Source organism: Gorilla gorilla, chromosome 1 (assembly GCF_029281585.2).
Source record: "Gorilla gorilla gorilla isolate KB3781 chromosome 1, NHGRI_mGorGor1-v2.1_pri, whole genome shotgun sequence".
Classification (NCBI taxonomy): Eukaryota; Metazoa; Chordata; class Mammalia; order Primates; family Hominidae; genus Gorilla; species Gorilla gorilla.
In genome coordinates, this window is record NC_073224.2 from 175,097,907 (window position 1) to 175,117,334 (window position 19,428).

The 19,428-nt window shown below is 42.3% G+C and overlaps 1 protein-coding gene across 12 annotated transcripts in view; it reads left to right on the forward strand.

Moving 5' to 3' along the window:
* The window catches only part of JAK1 (Janus kinase 1), a 232,544-nt gene that overhangs the window by 179,265 nt on the left and 33,851 nt on the right, over nucleotides 1–19,428 (forward strand). For all 12 annotated transcript variants that reach the window (XM_063698003.1, XM_055349995.1, XM_055350020.1 and 9 more), the window contains 5 exons: nucleotides 570–652; nucleotides 3,407–3,605; nucleotides 7,740–7,863; nucleotides 13,358–13,511; nucleotides 17,408–17,571. In XM_063698003.1, the coding sequence (XP_063554073.1) occupies nucleotides 647–652; nucleotides 3,407–3,605; nucleotides 7,740–7,863; nucleotides 13,358–13,511; nucleotides 17,408–17,571 (647 nt within the window). In that variant the 5' untranslated portion in view covers nucleotides 570–646. The remainder of the gene's footprint in view (nucleotides 1–569; nucleotides 653–3,406; nucleotides 3,606–7,739; nucleotides 7,864–13,357; nucleotides 13,512–17,407; nucleotides 17,572–19,428) is intronic.

Consider the following 19,428-nt stretch of genomic DNA (forward strand, 5'->3'; position numbering starts at 1 on the left):
CAGAAAACTGAGGTGATAATCACTGTTAATTTGAGAACCAATTTTGAATCACCAAGGTTGGTAGCTTATTATTTGCAAAAATAATTGGATTCTACTGTTAAAGAATTTGTGAGAAGCAACAAGGAAAGCTGTTAAAATAATACAAAGCTGTGTGTGTGTAGACAAGGTTGGGGCAGGGTAATTCTAGAAGGAATGAGAAATTAAAGTGCACGTTTTTGGGTGTCTTAAACTATTGTTCACACAATCAGGAGAGGGGCTGTTGATGGAAAAAGCACACAATCTTCATTTACATTGGACAGGACACTCCATGTCAGGAAGCAAAAATCCCTGGCTTCCTTTCTTGATGCGGTGAAGTTAGTATCCTCTTTGATGTTTGCACCCTAAGATGTCTCTCTGTCCTCTTGATGTCCTAGGCCATTTTTTTGTTTTGTTTTGTTTTTTTCCTTCTTCCTCCTAAATGCTTTTTCTTGCCTGCTTATGGTTTGGGCTGCTTCCTTAATGAAAATGCGCTCTTATTTTCAGATGCAATTACCTCTGCCACTGATTTATTTATTTATTTTTGTCTTTAGCGCTTCTCTGAAGTAGCTTTGGAAAGTAGAGAAGAAAATCCAGTTTGCTTCTTGGAGAACACTGGACAGCTGAATAAATGCAGGTATGTAGATTTACATATTTTTAAAAAAGGAAAATATCTGGCTTTAAAAAAATTGATGAAACCGTGTTCTTGAGGCTGTAGGGCTATTGGTGCTATTGCCTTTAATTTTTTGAAATTGATGTATTTATTCATTCCCAGTGTTGAGTATGCTGGTTAAAAAAAACTCAAATACAAAAGTATAGGAGGTACAGAGTAAAAGTTAAACTTCCCTTGTAATCTCTCCTAGATGTTCACCACTATTAAGAATTTATTGTACGTTCTTCTAGATTTTAATACACATGTGCATAATCATATTATACATGTTGTGCATATGCATGATCATACTATCCATATTATGCTTTTTTCATTTTGCAGAATGTCCTGTGCATCTTTCTGTATTGATTCATATACAGCTTTATGTTATCCTTTTTGACAGCCACATAGTAGTCCTGCCTGTTTTGTTTAGTGAGTCCTCTCCTACTGGACATTGTCAGTTGGATTTTTTCTTATTTCTTTTTTTTTTGAGTCGCACTCTTGCTCTGTCACCAGGCTGGAGTGCAGTGGTGTGATCTCGGCTCACTGCAACCTCTGCTTTCCCAGGTTCAAGCAGTTCTCCTGTCTCAGCCTCCCGAGTAGGTGGGATTACAGGCGCATGCCACCACGCCCAGCTAATTTTTCTATTTTTAGTGGAGACAGGGGTTTCACCATGTTGGTCAGGCTGGTCTCGATCTCGTGACCTCGTGATCCACCCGCCTTGGCCTCCCAAAGTGCTGGGATTACAGGCATGAGCCACCGCGCCCAGCCGATTTTTTCGTATTTCAAACAATGTGACATCCTGTAAATATATAATTACATGCATTTGCCTGTTTATTTCCTTAGAGTTAGAGGGTACAACACTGTCTTTGGATTCTTCCCCTGTCACGTCTATAAAGACTCTCAAGGACAAAGGTTTATCTTACATTATGAAGCAGGCTTTTAGCTACTCTGTTTTCCATCACAGTTTTTCAATGTGGGATGGGGTTAGGGGTTCAGTGCTGGGTTTTCAAGTGGTCTTGCTTGTTGATCTGAATTTCAAGGTTAATTATGAACTAACTGTTTCAAGCTGGTTTCCAGAAGATTCTGGTTGTCAGATTTATTTGGAAATTAAACAGTTAAAATTGAATACCTCTCAGTTTGTAGCATTGAGGCATATCTGGTTAATGTCCCTCTTTTCAGACTCTCTCCTCACCAGGGGAGCTAATAGACCAAGCAAATGAATTTGGTGAAGAGAACTGTGACTGCTGTCTGCCCTGTATGACTTTTCTTGTTTGGGGGAGCCTCCTTGGGTCATTCTGCAAGCACCCATTATGTGTAAGCCTCTGTGCTTCTTACGGATATAGAGAAAAATGACTCAGTTCTTATCTCAAGGAACTCACAGCATGTGCGTAAGATGCTTAAATTTCCTGTGGCTAGTGCAGTGGGATAAGTTTAAGAGCAGGAAGCGAGGGCCTTAGGGAATGGGATGGAGGTTCAGAGATGGCTTCCTGCAGGAGGCGATATCTGAGCTGAATTCTAAAGAAAGTTGAAGTTTGCCATGCAAGGGATAAGGTAGAAAGATATTCCTGTAGAGGAATCAGTGTGAGTGAAGGCAGGAGGGTGAGAAGTAGCATTGGGTAGGGGAGGATACAGTAACACTGACAGCCTTGTGGGTTTCAAGCATGAAGCAAGAAGCTCAGAGTGATAGAAGATAAGGTGAGGAAGGCTGGCCAGCCAGATGATGGGGCAGGGCTCTGTTTCAGAGTCTCAGAATTGCTCTGTAGATTAATGGGAAGCCCTTGGAGGATCTGATATGTGTTATGGAGAAATTACTTTAGGGGTTTAAGTGAATGTTGGCTTGGCAGACAGGAAGAAAGTAGTAGGAGTGTGGGGTCAGCGAATTAGTTTGTAGCCCATTGGTACTGGGCAAGAAGAAGAAAGAATGTGTAGGGCTTTCCCTCCTTTCTTTCCTCCTTTCTGGCCTTGCCCAAGGCTAAGTTGCTGAGGTTGGTTCTTTGGCCCTAGTTGCTCTCCCTTTGGAGGGTGCTTATGTGAATTACTTACTTACAAGCTTTCCACCAGGGTTTTCTAACTGTTCCAAAGCAAGGCCTCCTCCTGCCCTCCTGCTGCTGCGTCAAAGTCCTGCCGTTCCTCCTGGGGTGATAGGTACCAGGCTCCATTCATTAATTGTTATGACCCTTCCATGTGACTTATGAACATGAATTGGTCATCATTTTGTGTGCAGTGTCTCAGGTGGGGATGTGAAGAGAGATAAGATACGGTTCATGCCCTCACCATGCTTGCTTTTTAGTGGGAGATGGACATGAAATTAAAACGCTGATTCTTGCCATAAGTCTGTTCAAAGCTTATGTGATTCCAGTAGAAACAGCAGCAGAATTAGTAACTAATAATCAGTCCTTTAACATTGTTGGTTCCAGAATGGGCTACATTTTTCAATTACAACTTGGGTGCAAATGGAGAAAATAAATTCAGGCCATGTCTAAAATTATTCTGATTTTTGAAAATATATAATTAATAAATTACAATTCATTAATTAGTATGCATAATTATTTTCCATGGTTTCATCTCTTATGAGATCTGACATGTTTGGTTTCCAGGAAGGGAAGGGGCAGGGGAGAGGTACATATCCAATACCAACACCAAATGTTTCTGCTTTTTTACCTTCAGAACACTCCCTTTTGCCATAAGAACTTTTAGCACATAGAGTGACCACATAGTCTTGTTTTCCTTCCACAACAGTATCTAAATATAAAAGAGGACTGCAATGCCATGGCTTTCTGTGCTAAAATGAGGAGCTCCAAGAAGACTGAGGTGAACCTGGAGGCCCCTGAGCCAGGGGTGGAAGTGATCTTCTATCTGTCGGACAGGGAGCCCCTCCGGCTGGGCAGTGGAGAGTACACAGCAGAGGAACTGTGCATCAGGGCTGCACAGGCATGCCGTGAGTACTGGCAGCTGCCCAGGGCTGGGGGTTTCACCAACACACTAGTTCAGAAGAAGATCTGGGGGTCTTTGCCCCTTGTAGCGCTGCTGGGCAGAAAGAGTTGTGGACTCTGGAGTCAGGTTCCTCCCTGCCTCTGCCACTGCCACTTGCACGTGACCTTAGGCCAGTGATTCTAATTCTGAGGGTTTCGCTTTTCACTTTCTTCATCTGCAGAATGGCTTCTTTCTGCTCCGTCACTAATGAACTATAAGATACCAGGGGATGACGCTTGACTTCTGTGGATCCAGGCTCAGTTCTCATTTCCCCACATCTGTACAGTTGGAATAATATCAGTACTAGATGAGGTGCTACGTAAAACACCTGGGACTAAGTCCCTGCTCAGCAAGTAGCATATCTCAATATCTTAATAATTATTCGAAACTTCTCCTAAAAAGTTTGACCCCTCCTTCTGCTGCCGTGACTGCCCTCCCATGCGTGGTGCTGAGTTGAAGTGAGAAGCTGAGTGTTGCTTTGTGGCTTAGTCAAGTTCCCAAGTTGTGAAAAGGACGAGGCTCTCAACAACACAAGCTTTTTTTTCTCCTTTCAAGTGAGAGTTGTCTTAAAGTTAGCCTGTTGCCCTCAGAAGGTGGGAAACCAAAGTCCCTTTCATCCTTTGAACTTGAGGACATTGGCAGTTTTTGCTTGCCTGATTTTAAATGACAAGTTAAATCATAGAAATTAAGTTAAATCACAGATCTAATCCACTTGGATTGTGATGATGGTTGTACAACTAAGTAAATACACTAGAATCTGTTGAATTGTACACTTAAAAATTGGTGAATTTTATAATATGTAAATTATATCTCAAAGCTGTTTTAAAAAGGTTCGATCAACTCGTTTTATGAAGATGAAGTAGCCATTTATGATGCCGTACAGCCTGATCCCTACTTTACTTATCCCACCTTTAACCCTCAGAACAACTCTGAGGGGATAGGTTGGTTATTTTAAGAATTGCTTATCTTGTTAGTAGTACAGCTTGTTTAGAAAACCTACCTTCTTTCTGATATTTGTCTTTCTGCCTAAAATCTTCACACACCAGAGTTTCAGGAAAAGGGGAGAGGCTTATGGTATAGGGAAGAGCGTAGTAGGCTCTTACTGACTAAACCTGACACAGAATAAAATGGGCTGAGGTGTATAGATTATTAGTGGGAAAAATCCAGTAATATTGTCAAGTTGTTTTGACTAGGCCGCAATGTGTAGAAATAACCATCTTTAGACAGCAGCTTTAAGTGTGTTTGTAATTATCAGAACACCTAGATGTAAATCAGTGGTTCTAAAGTTTTTTTTAAGACTTTGTTTTTTTGTTTTCTCACTTTCCCCTTGAGATTTGGTTTATATTGTTTATTCTCTTCGCCAAGCTTCTTGCCATCAGCACAGCAGGTATCAACCTCACTCAGTTTGTAAGCAAGGGTCATTGTAGCAGAATCATTGGGCTGCTGTTAATGAGGGACCAAGATGCTGCTGGGAAAGAGATGAGAGGAGAGAGCCTGTGAGTCTGAGGATGGACACAGTCGCTGGACCTCCTATAACTCTGGGCTTAGGGTCAGCCAGTTTGGGGTGTCGGTTTCTAGCCTACCTTATAGAAAATGAGTGGTGTCTCTTCTGTAACTGGCTCAACAGAATATTGCAGAAACTCATCAATTTCAGAAATACATACTGAATGCCACAGGTTCTTGTAGCTCTCACTGTTACTATAGAAAGTGATGTTTGAGGGCAGTATTGTTTTCTTTCCTGTTTTTCACCTCTGTGGGGTAAAGTTTTGTTTAGTTCTCATTGCTTCACCCCCTCAGTAGCTGTGCCTTGGTTTGATTCTCAGCTCTGCATTTTACTAGATGAGTAACCTTGAATCATACTAAATCTCAGGAGACCACAGATTCTTTGTCTGCAAGATGGTCAAAACAGTATTTACCTCATTAGATATTAGGAGGATTAAAGGGTAATACTTTTTTTTAAATTTAAAATTTTAATATTTTTTAGAGATGGGGTCTTGCTCTGTCCCCTAGACTGGAGTGCAGTGGTTCCATCATAGCTCACTATAACTGTGACCTCCTGGGCTCAAAAGGTCCTCCAGTCTTAGCCTCCCAAGTAACTATGACTACAGCATGTGCCACCATGCCTGGCTCATTTTTATTATTTATGGAGGTCTTGATATGTTGCCCAGGCTGTTGTCAAACTCTTGACCTCAAGTGATCCTCCTGCTTTAGCCTCCCGAAGTTTTGGGATTACAGGTGTGGGCCACCAAACTCAGCCAAAAAATTATCTATTTATTTATTTATTTGTTTGTTTGTTTGTTTGTTTGAGACAGAGTCTTTCTCTGTCACCCAGGAGTGCAGTGGCACGATCTTGGCTCACTGCTACCTCCGCCTCCCAGGTTCAAGCGATTCTCCTGCCTTAGCCTCCCGAGTAGCTGGGATTACAGGTGCACACCATCACGCCTGGCTATGGGGTTTCACCATGTTGGCCAGGCTGGTCTTGAACTCCTGACTTCAAGCGATCTACCTGCCTGGGCCTCCCACAGTGCTGAGAATATTATAGGCCTGAGCCACTGTGCCCGGCCAAGACAATAAATTTAGAGTCTGTTAGCCTGATGCCTGACACTTAGCCCTCAGTAAATGTTAGTATTATTGTTTTACTACTCAGTACTTTTATATAAAGAGATACGTCTTTGGTCTTTGTGTTTATGGGTAGTACTACTGTTAGAATCAGACCTGTGTTAGAATTACAGACGGTTCCATGATTAAAATAAGTTACACTTCAGATATGTAAGTGTTGGTGCACATTCAAATGTGGATATGCATAAAGAAAGGCTGGGTTTCCAGCCCAGTCCACAAAAGCCACTTTATGAATGAAAATCTATAGCATATTTGAATTATTTGTCCTAATAATACTGAATCCAAAAGCCATTTGCCTATGTTCCCAAGGAAAACTTCCCTTTACAGTTTAACTCCATATTCTCGGTTTATAAGAAAGACTATAACTTCTGAAGGGTAACTGTTCACATTGCTTGAGAAGCATGGATTGAGGTGTTCAGGAGAGCACTAGATAGCTGCCAAGGTATCTGTAGCTTCTTAACTCAGTGTCTGCGTTGGAGAGAGTCCCCGCCTGGGTGTGCTGGGCCAGGGAGGGGGCCCTGTCAGTGTCAGTCTCACTGCAGATGTCCGATTTGGGAAACAAGTGCTTATTACCTCATATTCTCCCAGGTTTTTTGTCATTTAAGTTTACCTCATCTTAGTTTGAGGCCTGGCTGCTTATGAAAATATCAGTAATAGCTGATTATTGGCAGTCATTCTCCCCCCAACCTGCCTATGTTACAGGTTCATAAAATTTTAATCATGGGCGTAGAAGTGAGTGACTTCATAATCTCCCTGGTCTTTCCCATCATTCTCTTATTGACGGAGGCAACTGGTGGAGTGGAGAGGCAGGGGAGCACTGTTGGGCCAGCTTTGTGAAGCCATATATCTTCTTGCTAGTTGGTTACTAAATAAAAAATATTTGTGATAATCATACAGAGTACTTAAGAAGTATATTTATTATTAATGGCAATAGATTTTAATCACTGGCAAAAATCACTTTGGTTATTATTTATTCTAATATGCATTTTGCATACTACTGCCAGGAATTTGTTTGCATGTTTGATGTATAATCATGAGCGTGTTAGAATTGTTTAAGTGCTTTCTGTAGGAAACAGATGGAAGATTTCCCCAACTCCCAGAGTGTTTCTGATTAGCAAAGTGCACATCAGGCAGGATCTGTGAACCTCTCAGATAGGGGTTTTTTTAAAGCTGGATTTGATAAGACTCTGTCATGGATACCTGTAATGAGAAATATCATCAGAGTTTTATTTTTAAATGATCTAAATTTGGTTTGCCAGGAGCTACAGTGCATATTTCTGGGGAGTCATAGTTCTTGATGATTATGATCAAAACAGCCTGACCGAACCTGGTCGGAAGTCTATTTGCCTTAAGAGGATATGAGTGACCCAGATTCTTTGTGGATGAGAGAGTTCCTTATCTTTGCATATATTGGGTTTAGAAACAGATGGCCAAATGTATCAGCCTTGATTTTCTGATGTGTTTTTTTACTTTTCCTCAGGTATCTCTCCTCTTTGTCACAACCTCTTTGCCCTGTATGACGAGAACACCAAGCTCTGGTATGCTCCAAATCGCACCATCACCGTTGATGACAAGATGTCCCTCCGGCTCCACTACCGGATGAGGTATGGGAAGTACTGACCTGGTACCTGCCTGGCTCCCGCTGCACTGAGGGACAGTGGTCAGCCTGGAGCCCTGAGTCACTTACCAAGAAGTATTGTAGTCATTTTTGTAATTTGTAACTTTTGTATTTGCTTGATGTGAGAAAGGACTTCTTCAGTATTTGGAATACAATTCAAGGTGAGTTTGATCACCTTCCTCTGCCACATTTTAGAAAAGAAATCTTGATAAGGCAGAGGATATTTTGAATAGAATTAGTGTCCTACAGCAGAGTTTTTCAAATGGGTAATCATAGTTATGAATTTAATTTAGTGGATTCACAGTTATGAATTCAATTTAATTTAGTGAATTTAAGAAAAAGAAACAGGAGACGATACTATCAGCATATATACATAACCTAAGAATATATTTTTTAAACTTTTGAGAGAGAGATATATATATATGTACTATATATAAAGGTCATGATATAAAATATTTTTCTTACTAAAAGTTGCAACTAAAAAGCTTGAGAAACATTGCCTGAAGTGTTAACTAGAAATTCTAGGTTGGCCTTGCTCTCTGGGAGTGGATGTTTTGACTACTCCTTGAGGATTTTTGGCTGTGGAGCTGTAATTTTTCTTCTGATGGGCACCTGCCTTTTCTCCCATATTGCAGACTTTGTGAAATGTCACAGGTGACACAGACAGTCAGTACTTCAATAGCTGCAGTCTCCTGAGTTTGTAAACATATTTGTTCAGTAACTAGAATGGAAAATATGTTAGTTACATACTTGCTAAACAGAAGTTAATGTGTGTTTAGCAGTGGAGATTATAAATAGGGTGGATCCTTTTTGAAAAGCAGGTTAACTTACATAGGTATTAAATCAGTAGATAAGCTCAGATGCTAATAGAATGCAGGGATTTGCTAGAAAAGCCCTCTGAAATCTCAGAGACTTCACAGTATCAGAGCTACTGTTTTTGGGAGAATTTGGTGGAGTTGTCACCATTACACAATGACTGGGATGTTTTTCTCAGTGGACACTGAACCAGATCTAACTTTCTTTGATAATCATCCTAGGGCTGACTTTTTCCTCTTCTTTCTATGCTTAACCAAAGTCTCACCTGGAGAGGAAAGCTGTGTGCCGTGGAGATTTCAGGTCCCAGCTGAGCCTTCTGGCTATTGGCTTTGTTTTTCCACATGTAATCTTGCTTTTTGTGGCCTGGGGATTGGCTGTGTGATCAGCATTGAAATGGGTTGTTGCAGTTTGAAGTCTGGAAGGGGTATGTCCCTGGGTTCTAATTCTTTCCCTCTAGATTTCTGTACTCAGCTCAGAGTCTAGAATGGTAGCTTTTAGGATTGGAAAAGACCAAAGTTACCTAATTAACTCTTTCATTTTTTTTCAGTGGAAAAACGAATACCCAGAAAAGGGAAGAGAGTTAACCCAAAAATTACATCTAGTGAATTGTCTGATTAGCTTTACAATTGAGGCATTGTAAAGCTGTTTGAGGCATTAGTATTGGTTGTCTGAATGCCTGGCTATTAAAGGCTGTCTTTGCCTGTTCCCTCTTTCTGTTAGCTGCCTGGAAGTGCAGGGTTGCTTCACTTTTAGCACCTTGACTCTGTACCTGACATGGTGCTTCAACAGGATATTGCTTTGTTACCACAGGCCCTTTGAACTTGGAAAAAAAAAATAACCACCCTAAGCTAAAACATTTGCCTGATGACAAACTACAAAGATTTTGAAACCTCGTAATCTCACCACTAAAGGAGGTGTAAATGAAAATAAATGTTGGTGATGATTTCAGTGGAGTACCAGTTTTACTTTGGGAAATATTATTGTATTTCAATGATCATTTTCTGTTTTTAGATAATGCTTTTGATAGTTGTTGGGTAATCATAGTTATCCTCAGGTATCTCTCCTCTTTGTCACAACCTCTTTGCCCTGTATGATGAGAACACCAAGCTCTTATATATATATCTTAGCGTAAGACAACCATATTTTGTATTCCTTTTCAAAAAATATTTTCTTGCTTTTTTAAACAATTGAATTTCACAGTCCATTAAAACATTTTATAGAAGCCTAAAGAGAGTTTGTTGTGTATAATATCTGCATATAAACTTAAAATATGCAGTTATCTGTACATAATTTTCTCAGAAACTTGCAGTGCGTAGCTCTGATTGATGTCTATTTGTCTTTTTTTTTCTTTCTCCTTTCTTCCTGCTTTGTTCCTCCACGTCATTTTGAAAAGGAATATAGGCAGGTATCATTCTACATTTATTAATGTCATTTTTAATTTTTTTTTCCATTGGCATGCTATAGTATCTGGAATTTTTGTGTACCAGGTTTGATGAGCACCTTTATAATTAATTTTAAAAAGGTGTGTGGAATTTCTGTCTTCAGTGTGTCTTCAAGCTTGGTCTTATGGGTGATAGGGAGGGTACTGATTCTGGTAGTCACGGATTTAAAGTTTTGTTAATATTTTTGACATCTTATTAAGGAGAAAGCTGCTGGCCTTATTTTAGGCTCCCTCATCTTCTGTTTACCTTTAGCCTTTGTTCCAGTGGAGAAGCTACACATTATGTTTGGTCTCCTCAGCCTGATGCTGTCTGAGTATCTGACCTAAAGGCTTCCAAGACAAAGATGGTCCCACAGGGCTCTCAGCAGCCTGGAAGAATATCCTTGTTCAGACCAGATTGAAGATTGTGTTCTGCCCAGAGGGAGTTTGTTGGGCCCTCATCTCTACCAGGTCCAAGGACTGTTTCTCACGGAGACTCATAGGATGTGGAAGAAGAAGGCCGTGGCTCTGTTGGCTCAGGGAACATCTGCCTTTTCCTCTCCTGCCACCTCCCCTGGCAGTGGAGGGTGACCTGTCTCTCTCCTTGGCACCTCATCAGAGATTCTTCTCTCTTGGACAACACCCTCCATCCTCGGAACCCTTTTCTTTCCTTATCTCGGGAAACCTTCCATATTGTACCTACTTCTCATTCTCTTATTACTGCCTTCCTCTGCCATCAAACAGCATTTACCCCTCCTGTTGGCCATTCTGTCAGAACCCCTCTTTGAACCTCTGTAGCTGGTTCACTCCTTCCTTCCTGCTTGTCCCAGGGAGAGGATCGTGGCTAAGTTCTCCTGGGCACGTGTTCTGTTCTACCCTTGAAGAGCAGTGCCAGGCCTGGGTACAGCATGAGTGGCAGCCTCCCTGCCAGCTGATAGCCCTAGCTTTCCACTGTCACCAGCGGAGGGTAAGGGAACAGTCCAGCAGCTTCAGAGGCCTGACGTGGCTCGTGCTGCCCGTGGCTCTGCAGATGTGTGATTCTTTCTGTGTGTGAGAGAGAGAGACACCAAAGCCCACAGTCAAATTCTCAGTCACTTTCGTAAATTACAAGGAAGATGGGCTGTATAGAATCATTGAAGATTATAAAAATGTTGGTTTTTACCTTTAAAGTAACTTCTTTGTTTATCCTTTCCATGTTAATTGCTACTCCCTGAGTTTATTCATCTTTTGTTTATCTATCAAGCATGTGTTCAGTAGCTGTTAGGTACCAGGCACTGGGATTCAGTGGTGAGCAGGACAGCTGCAGCCTTTGCTTCCGTGCACAGCTCACGGCATTGCTCGAATAATGCCACAGGCATCTGCTTCTCTCTGCCGCTTCCGTTTCTATCTTCCATGGGGCTTCCCTCCCAGGAGAGCGTGCCTCATATGTGCTTGGCTTTCGTTCTTTGCTCTGCCTGCTTTGCATGGTCCAGGCTCTGTAGCCTGGCATTTAATTATTCTGTTCCAGCTTCCCTTCCTTGGTGCTTTTTCCCCTCCTGCCACCTCCCCTGGCAATGGAGGGCGACCTGTCTCCTCGGCACCTCGCCAGAGACTGTCATATGTCCAAGGACAACTTATCCTTTAAGCACAGTGCCTAGAGCACACACTTGTTAGGGGCCATAAAATGTCTAATTTCACTTAACATCAGAAAACATAGTTGAGAAATATAACTTGTAATATTTTTTATGGAGGAAGGGAAAAGTGTTTAGGGCCTATGGAAGTCGCAGTGTAGTCCTGCTTGTGATACGTGCCCCATTGTGTGTTGCTGGATAGTTGCTGCTGGACCTGACCAGTTGCTCCCAGAGACAGGAACTCACAGAGTACGAGAAACATGCCTGAGAGCCCTCCACATCTCAGGCCCTAACTCAGGGCCTGGCTTGTCTTAGGCTCTGCAAACATAGCACAGTGACAGTTGTTGAAGTGTAGCAGCAGCTTTTTGCAGGGAAAGAGGGAGTTGTATTTATTGCTTCTCCATGACATGGTTCTTTTCTCATTAGTTCATGGGCAAGTCAAGGGAAAGAGACCTAGGTAGCAGCTGAGTCTGTAGCCTACAGATGGCCTGGGCTGGCTTGGCTCAGTCACTTCCCTTAGTCACTTCCACACATTCCAGAACTCATTGTGTTTTTCTTACAGGTGACAGAGGAAGTTATATATGGAAGGTAGGGTTAGGGGCACCAATCCCCTGTGCAATTGACAATCCATGCATAACTTTGACCCTCCAAAACATAGCTAATAATAATAGCCCACTGTTGACTGGAAGCCTTACCAATAACATAAACAATTAACACATAAATAGACTAGTAACCTGTATATATCTTATGTATTCATGATGTACCTTTTTCTGAAATTAAAAAAAAAAAATTTCTGTGCTACACAGTTCGTCAGTTTTTTCAAACTGTTGCAAATCTCCAAAAAAATTTTCAGTATACTTATTGAAAAAAAAATCTGTGTATGAATGGACTTCTGTGGTTCAAACCCATGCTGTTCAAGGGTCAACTGTAGTAGTTAAGAGAACAGGCTTTTGTAGTTTTAGGTCACCTAGCCTCTTGGAATCTCAGTTTTCCTCATCTGTAAAGTGAATGATACCTATCTTGTAGAGTTGCTGTGAAGATTAAATAGCATAATATATATAAAGTGCTTGTTAACTCGTTTCATGATGCCTGTAGTGGTGTTTGGGTAGCTCTCTTTTAAAATCCTATTCATCATGTAAGATACACCATCAGTTGAATAGCAGCAATCTGGGAAGTAGGAAACACTGCCACGTAAGCTGCATATCTTGATTGCGTGATGAAACTAAATTGCAGGAATGTTAAAATGTCAATCAAATTGGTCTTGGATTCGAGGTAGAATGGGCTTAGCAGTGTGGCTGATGGTAAGCGTGCAGGGAGCTGTGGTCAGCATGGAGTTCCAGTCAGCAGGTGTTTCCCTATTCTGGAAGCATAGTGAGAAGTCAGAGGAGCTGTCTTTGTGATCTTCGGGAAGTCACTTTAGCTCCCTGAGTCATAGAGGAGGTGCTGATGGGACACTTCTCACGCAGTGCTAGTAAGAAGGAAAGAGATGGTGAGGGGCTGCAAGGCGCAGGGTTGTCTGCCTGCTTCTCAGGGCACTTCAGTCTCCGGCACTGACCACTGTTGGTGAGCCAGGATGCCCTGCCCACATCTGGGTCCCCTTTGCCACAATTGGCATTCATTTTCCTGCCTTCCAGGTTCTATTTCACCAATTGGCATGGAACCAACGACAATGAGCAGTCAGTGTGGCGTCATTCTCCAAAGAAGCAGAAAAATGGCTACGAGAAAAAAAAGATTCCAGATGCAACCCCTCTCCTTGATGCCAGCTCACTGGAGTATCTGTTTGCTCAGGTAGGAAGTTTGGGCCCAGGAGAAGCTGGAGTTTGTGGGATGGGAGAGGCATTGTAGAGCTCAGACCCCCTGCTGCAGCTGAACTTGGTGGTGCTAGAGTGCTTTAAGGCCTGTTCTGGGTAAGTTCTTGCCACACCTGGACTTGCCCCAAGTGAGGAGAAAAAAGGCAGCATTTCAGCTTTCCAAGAGGCTGGTTATCCAGCTTGTGGGCTTTGGGGCTTCCTTTCTTTCCTATTCCTTTCCTTTTCCAAAACCTCCTACCATTTTATTTTTCATCCGTATTAATAGCCTTATGTGCAGAGGTCAGAGGGAAGCTCTGCTTGTTAGAAGATGTAATTCAACAGGGCTGAAGAAGGCACTTCTCAGCAGCCGTAGTAATGTCTGGGGAGGAAGGAGATGGCCACTCTGTCACTGGTGGTAGGATAGAAAGATTAGACGCTAGAAAAAAAACAAAAGAGAAGGTAGAATCACCTGAAATTACATTTACTCTGAGATTGCTAAGATTTTTAGTAGTATGCTTCCTGATTTTAACATGCAAATTTAGATACTGTATAGATTTTGAAAATATTTTATGGTTCATTTTGTTTTGTAAACTGCTTTTTTATTCATCTGATTTTTTTAATTGTTTGTCCTTCAAATGTCAATTAAAATATTGATCTTCGTTGTTTTAATGACTTTGTAACAATTCATTTATTCAACAAATATTGACTGGATGTCTGCGTACTATTTGCCTCAGGCACTTGTACCTGCTAAGATGCTGGAGATGCTGGAGTGAATAAGACAGACATGGCCTCTGCATGCATCAGATGTACATCAAGTTAGAAAACAAGCAAATAAAATGATACATAGATAATACGTAAGAAATTATGGAAAGTACTGTGAAAGCAGAAGCTTGCAATAGAGAATATGGACAGGGGGCTTTGAATGGGAAGACCTAATTTAAATCATATGATCAGAGAAGGTCTCTCTAAGGAGGTAACATTTATAATGAATCCTGAGGAATAAAAAGGAATCTGCAATTCTGAGAGAGGGGTGGGGGACTATTTCTTCCATGTAGAGTGTCTCAGCAGCAGCACTACTGACCTTTTGGCCCGGATGATTCTTTGCTGTGATGGCCTGCCCTGTGCATTGTAGGGTATTTACCAGCATCCCTGCCTCCACCCAGTAGATGCCAGTAGCACTCTCTCCTTAGCAGTAATGACCAAAAATGTCTTCAATATTGCCGACTCTCCCCTCAGCCTCAGTTGAAAAGATCTGATGTAGAGGGAACAGAATGGGGGAAGGCCCTGAGGGCCAGTAGAGCTGCAAGGAGAGGCCATGTGGCTGCAGACCAGAGGAGGGTGATGGGGAACGAGGCTGGAGAGGCAGGTGGGGGCAGATCGCATACACAGAGCCTTGTAGGAGCTGGCAAGGGGTTATGCTTTAACCCTGAGTGTGGTGGGAAGCCATTTGGAAGGCTTCATTTTATGTATGTTTCAAGTCGATGATTCTTGTTACATGTGGAAAGCAGATTGTGCTGGGTCCAAGAGTACACTCGAAACATACAAGCTGAGAGTCTGCAGCAATGATCCTGGGAGAGAAAATGCTGGTTTGGCCTAGTGTAGCAACAGTGGCAGTGGAGCAAAATGAGTAGATCTGCTGTTCATCTTGAAGAAAGAATTGATGGGATTTGCTGTTGAGTTGGATGTGGAAGCTGAGAGAATTTGAGGAATCAAAGATGATGACTGGGTTTCTGTTTTGGGTGATGTCGGATGGATAATGGAGTCATTCCCCACACAGGGAAGGTCTTGGGGGGAAGAGGGTGGGGAAGGGGCAGAAATCAGGAGTCCTTTTTCGGAGATGCCTGTGAAACATACAAGTGGAGATTTCAAGTAGGAAATTGAGGAATGAGGCTGGAGTCCAGAGGAAAAGCCATCATTTATTTAACTTAATCACCCGTTCCTGGACATTTTCTGTTTTTCTCGTTTTTCCTGTTATGCTATTACTTTATAGTCTGTTGTGAACAACTGCATACGTAGGTGGTCCTGTACACGTTCTGTTTATTATTACCTTAGAGTATACCATTATGTGTGAGATCACACACGTATCAGTATATCTGTGTCAGAGTTATGTCCCATTGTAGGGCTTTAGTTACTAATTGTCCATTATCTCCATTCCATCTATGCCTTAGAACTGCCATAGAGACAACAGAGAAAGGGGACAGTGCACAGCCCCAGGCAGATACTGTGTGGAAAAAAAGAAAATGAACTGGCCATTTTTAGATGGTCTTTTTGAATTCAGCTTCCCAGTTTTGTGTATCCATAGCTGAGATTTATTCTTTACCTTTCCTGGGAGCAGAGGTGTAAAGGAAGAGTGTGCCATACTTGAAGAATAAGCATGGCATTAGATTGACCTTTTGGAGGCTCAGGAATAAGTGACTTGAGGTAACTGTAGAGTGAATGTTTACAAAAAAACCACAGCCCAACAGGACAGTTTCAGGTTTTCCTTTGCTCTTCACACATTACTGGCATAGATCATTGTTCCTCAGAAGTTTTTGGAATGTCATTGACCTTTCCTCACCTGAGAGAAACAAGATATCCCATGGTGAAAAGAAGAGAAACGGGAGCAGTGGGAGCCCTCCATCCAAAAACCATTAATCTGAAGTTCTTCAGGGAAAGAGAGCATCTCACATATGCAGGAACACTTCTCCCAGGCTTTGTGCCTGCCCTGCTCCAAGCTGGAGAAAGGCTAAAGAGTTCACACTTTAGTGTTCTATGTACTTTAAGTCATTTGATGAAAACCGAATGTGGCTGTAGCACAGCATTGAACAGTGGTCCTGGCCAGGTCTAGATTTAATCCCAGCCTACCACTTGCTAAGTCCTGGGCCCCCAGGGTAGTCAATTCTTCTACTTGACTTGGGGTTTTATAACTACCTGATGTTAGATACTCCTATTCATTTATTCTTTTCTTTCTCCTTAGAGTGGAATCTCCAGGAGATCAGGAATGTGGTTTAGTTTATTGCTGTTTCCCAAGCACCTAGAATAACATCTAGCCCATAATTAGTTCTCAATAATTACCAAATGAAGGAGTGACTGAATAGGGGCTGTTTACTGTTTTGTGCCTTAGATTCCTCATCTGTTGGAGATGACGATGTTAACATCCACGTTGTAAGGTGTTATGAGGACTAAATAAAGGAGCCAAGCACTGTGTGGCAGCACTGAGGCAGGGTTTAATCAGTGGGAGCCGGCACTGGAATTATCGTTTTCACTCTGTACAAAGCTGGGCTGGGCACTGCTGGTTAGCCTTGTTTTAGTTTTTGTGTTTAAAGTTCCCGTTAGTTCTTAGAATGCTGTACACCTCCATCAGTGAGGGGGTATATTTTGGTGACAAATTTCACTATGGGAAACTCGAACGGCAGATGTGGGAAAATGTACATGTGGTGATGATGCACTGCGGAACGTTCCCCTTTCTCTAGAGCTACACCAGAATGGAGGGAGAGCCCCATCAACTCTGTACACCCAGCTCCTAGACAAGGCCATCTAAGCATGTTTGTGGAATTCATGCATGATCAGATCTCAGCCCAGTGTCACCTTCCCTTGCTCTGGCGCAGTCCAGGCCTAGTACACAGTGTTTGTCAGCATCACTTCTATGGCGAAGGGACTTCATATGTCTGTACTGTTCCCCAGTGCCTGGCATAGTGCTCAGTCAATGTTTGTTAAATGAATGAGCGTGGGAGAACATCTCCCGAGCCCCTTCACACCCAACTCTGTTGAAAAGAGCTCTGATGCTAGAGAAACTGCCAATCTGATTCATCTCATTGCTGTGCTGCGTTTCTAGGCGGCACCTCCCTGTGTAGTAGCCTTCTTGTCAAGATCAAAAACGGGTGGGCTCTCATGGTTTCGCCCCTTTGCTCCTAGGGACAGTATGATTTGGTGAAATGCCTGGCTCCTATTCGAGACCCCAAGACCGAGCAGGATGGACATGATATTGAGAACGAATGTCTAGGGATGGCTGTCCTGGCCATCTCACACTATGCCATGATGAAGAAGATGCAGTTGCCAGAACTGCCCAAGGACATCAGGTAAAGCTTCCCACTGGCTGAAGAATTGATTGTGAGGATGGTGGTGTTTCTACATGTTCTTACACATTTCAGCTTAATTACTGCCAGGGTTTGGCTGACCTTTGCTCTCTATGAAACCCAGATCTTCCTTAGAATGTTTACTACATACATGTAGCCTAATTATAATTGTGTCTTGATTTTGGATGTTGGCTGCTAATCTCAGAAATTTGTGCTTGGGTGAAATTTCTGAGCTGAGGATGCCAATAAAATTAGTGACCCCCAGGCCTTCTCCGTCCCCTCCTTGCCCATGGTGGACACTGTCACCTATCACTGCATTTTTTCCTTTTGTTTTGGACCCATCTTAAAAATCCTTCTCAGTACAGTTCTGTAAGCAGCTACTACCATCCCAAGCCTGAACTCTGAACACGTTACAGTAGTTCACTACAGAGCTGTTAATTCTAATGTGAGAATTGATCAACTACTATTAAATATCTCAAGAAAACTGCGTTTACTTAAAAATATCGTTTGAGATCAAGTCTCTGTGAAGGAATATTTAAGTTCTGTCCATCTATGACATCCAATAGTTTTTTTTCACCAGTGGGCTATTAGGATGGTCATAAATGAAGACAGTCTCATTTTGAAGAAGGGATTTCGTAGCTGCATTGTTTGTGATAGGCGGCGTGCGTCTTCTCATTAGGTTGCTGCTTGTTTCTCCTTGCGCTTGACCAGAGTCTAGAGCAGATCACAGCTCGCTCCTCAGTGATGCAGGGATTGAGTCGATACTGCTCAACTGCTGCTTTCTCTTTTTTCTGTGGCCTTCACTTTGGGTACTTCCTCTTTATTTTTTCATAAGCTAAATCGAAAAATGACAGTTCTTCTCTAATTCTATATTACATTAATCTAAAAGAAAAATAACATTTGTTGAGGATGAATCCCAAACTTCACAATTTTCTACTGTTCTGAAGCCACTCCATGTGGCAGGGATGACCCGGGGCCAGGTGCTGTCTCAGTCCTGGGAGTAACAAGCAGATCAGTCTCCACATTTGGCCCCCAGTGGACTTGTTCTTTGTTTCATGGGTACTCAACGTTCTTCTTAACATTGACTCCCGTTCTAGCAGTATATCAGCTTGTTTAGATTCTGTTTGTTGTAGATACTCGCCCACTAGCACCTGGATAGGTAACTAATCTTTCAGCTTACCTGTTGATCTTTTAAATAATATATCTGATTCATATTCACATGGCAAACACTAAGTCTTTTGTATTAATTAGCTTTAGTATGTCTTTCTCTCTCTCTCTGTCTCTCTTTTTTGGGGGGGTGCTTGGGCGGACGGAGTTTTGCTGTTGTTGCCCAGGCTGAAGTACAATGGCATGATCTTGGCTCACTGCAACTTTGGCCTCCCAGGTTCAAGCGATTCTCCTTCCTCAGCCTCCTGAGTAGCTGGGATTACAGACATGTGCCACCATACCCGGCTACTTTTGTATTGTTAGTACAGATGGGGTTTCTCCATCTTGGTCAAGCTCCTGACCTCAGATGATCCGCCCGCCTCGGCCTCCCAAAGTGCTGGGATTACAGGCGTGAGCCACTGCCCCCAGCCTTTCTTTCTCATTTTTAAAATAAAAAATGTGATCTGTTTAGAAAAGTTATAAATCAGACATGCAAATAGAACATACAAAGCATTTCTCATCACACAAAATGATAATTGCTCCTAACACCTTGCGGACCATTTTCTAACTGATGCTCAATCCTAGTAACAGTGTGTAGATGTGAGTACTAATGTGCACAAGAATGGTGAAGCTAGCAAGCAAAAATGTTGATGCCCTGCCTTGGTGACCCAGAAAATGGGCAATACTTGTAGCAATTCCCATTTCAGTGAAATC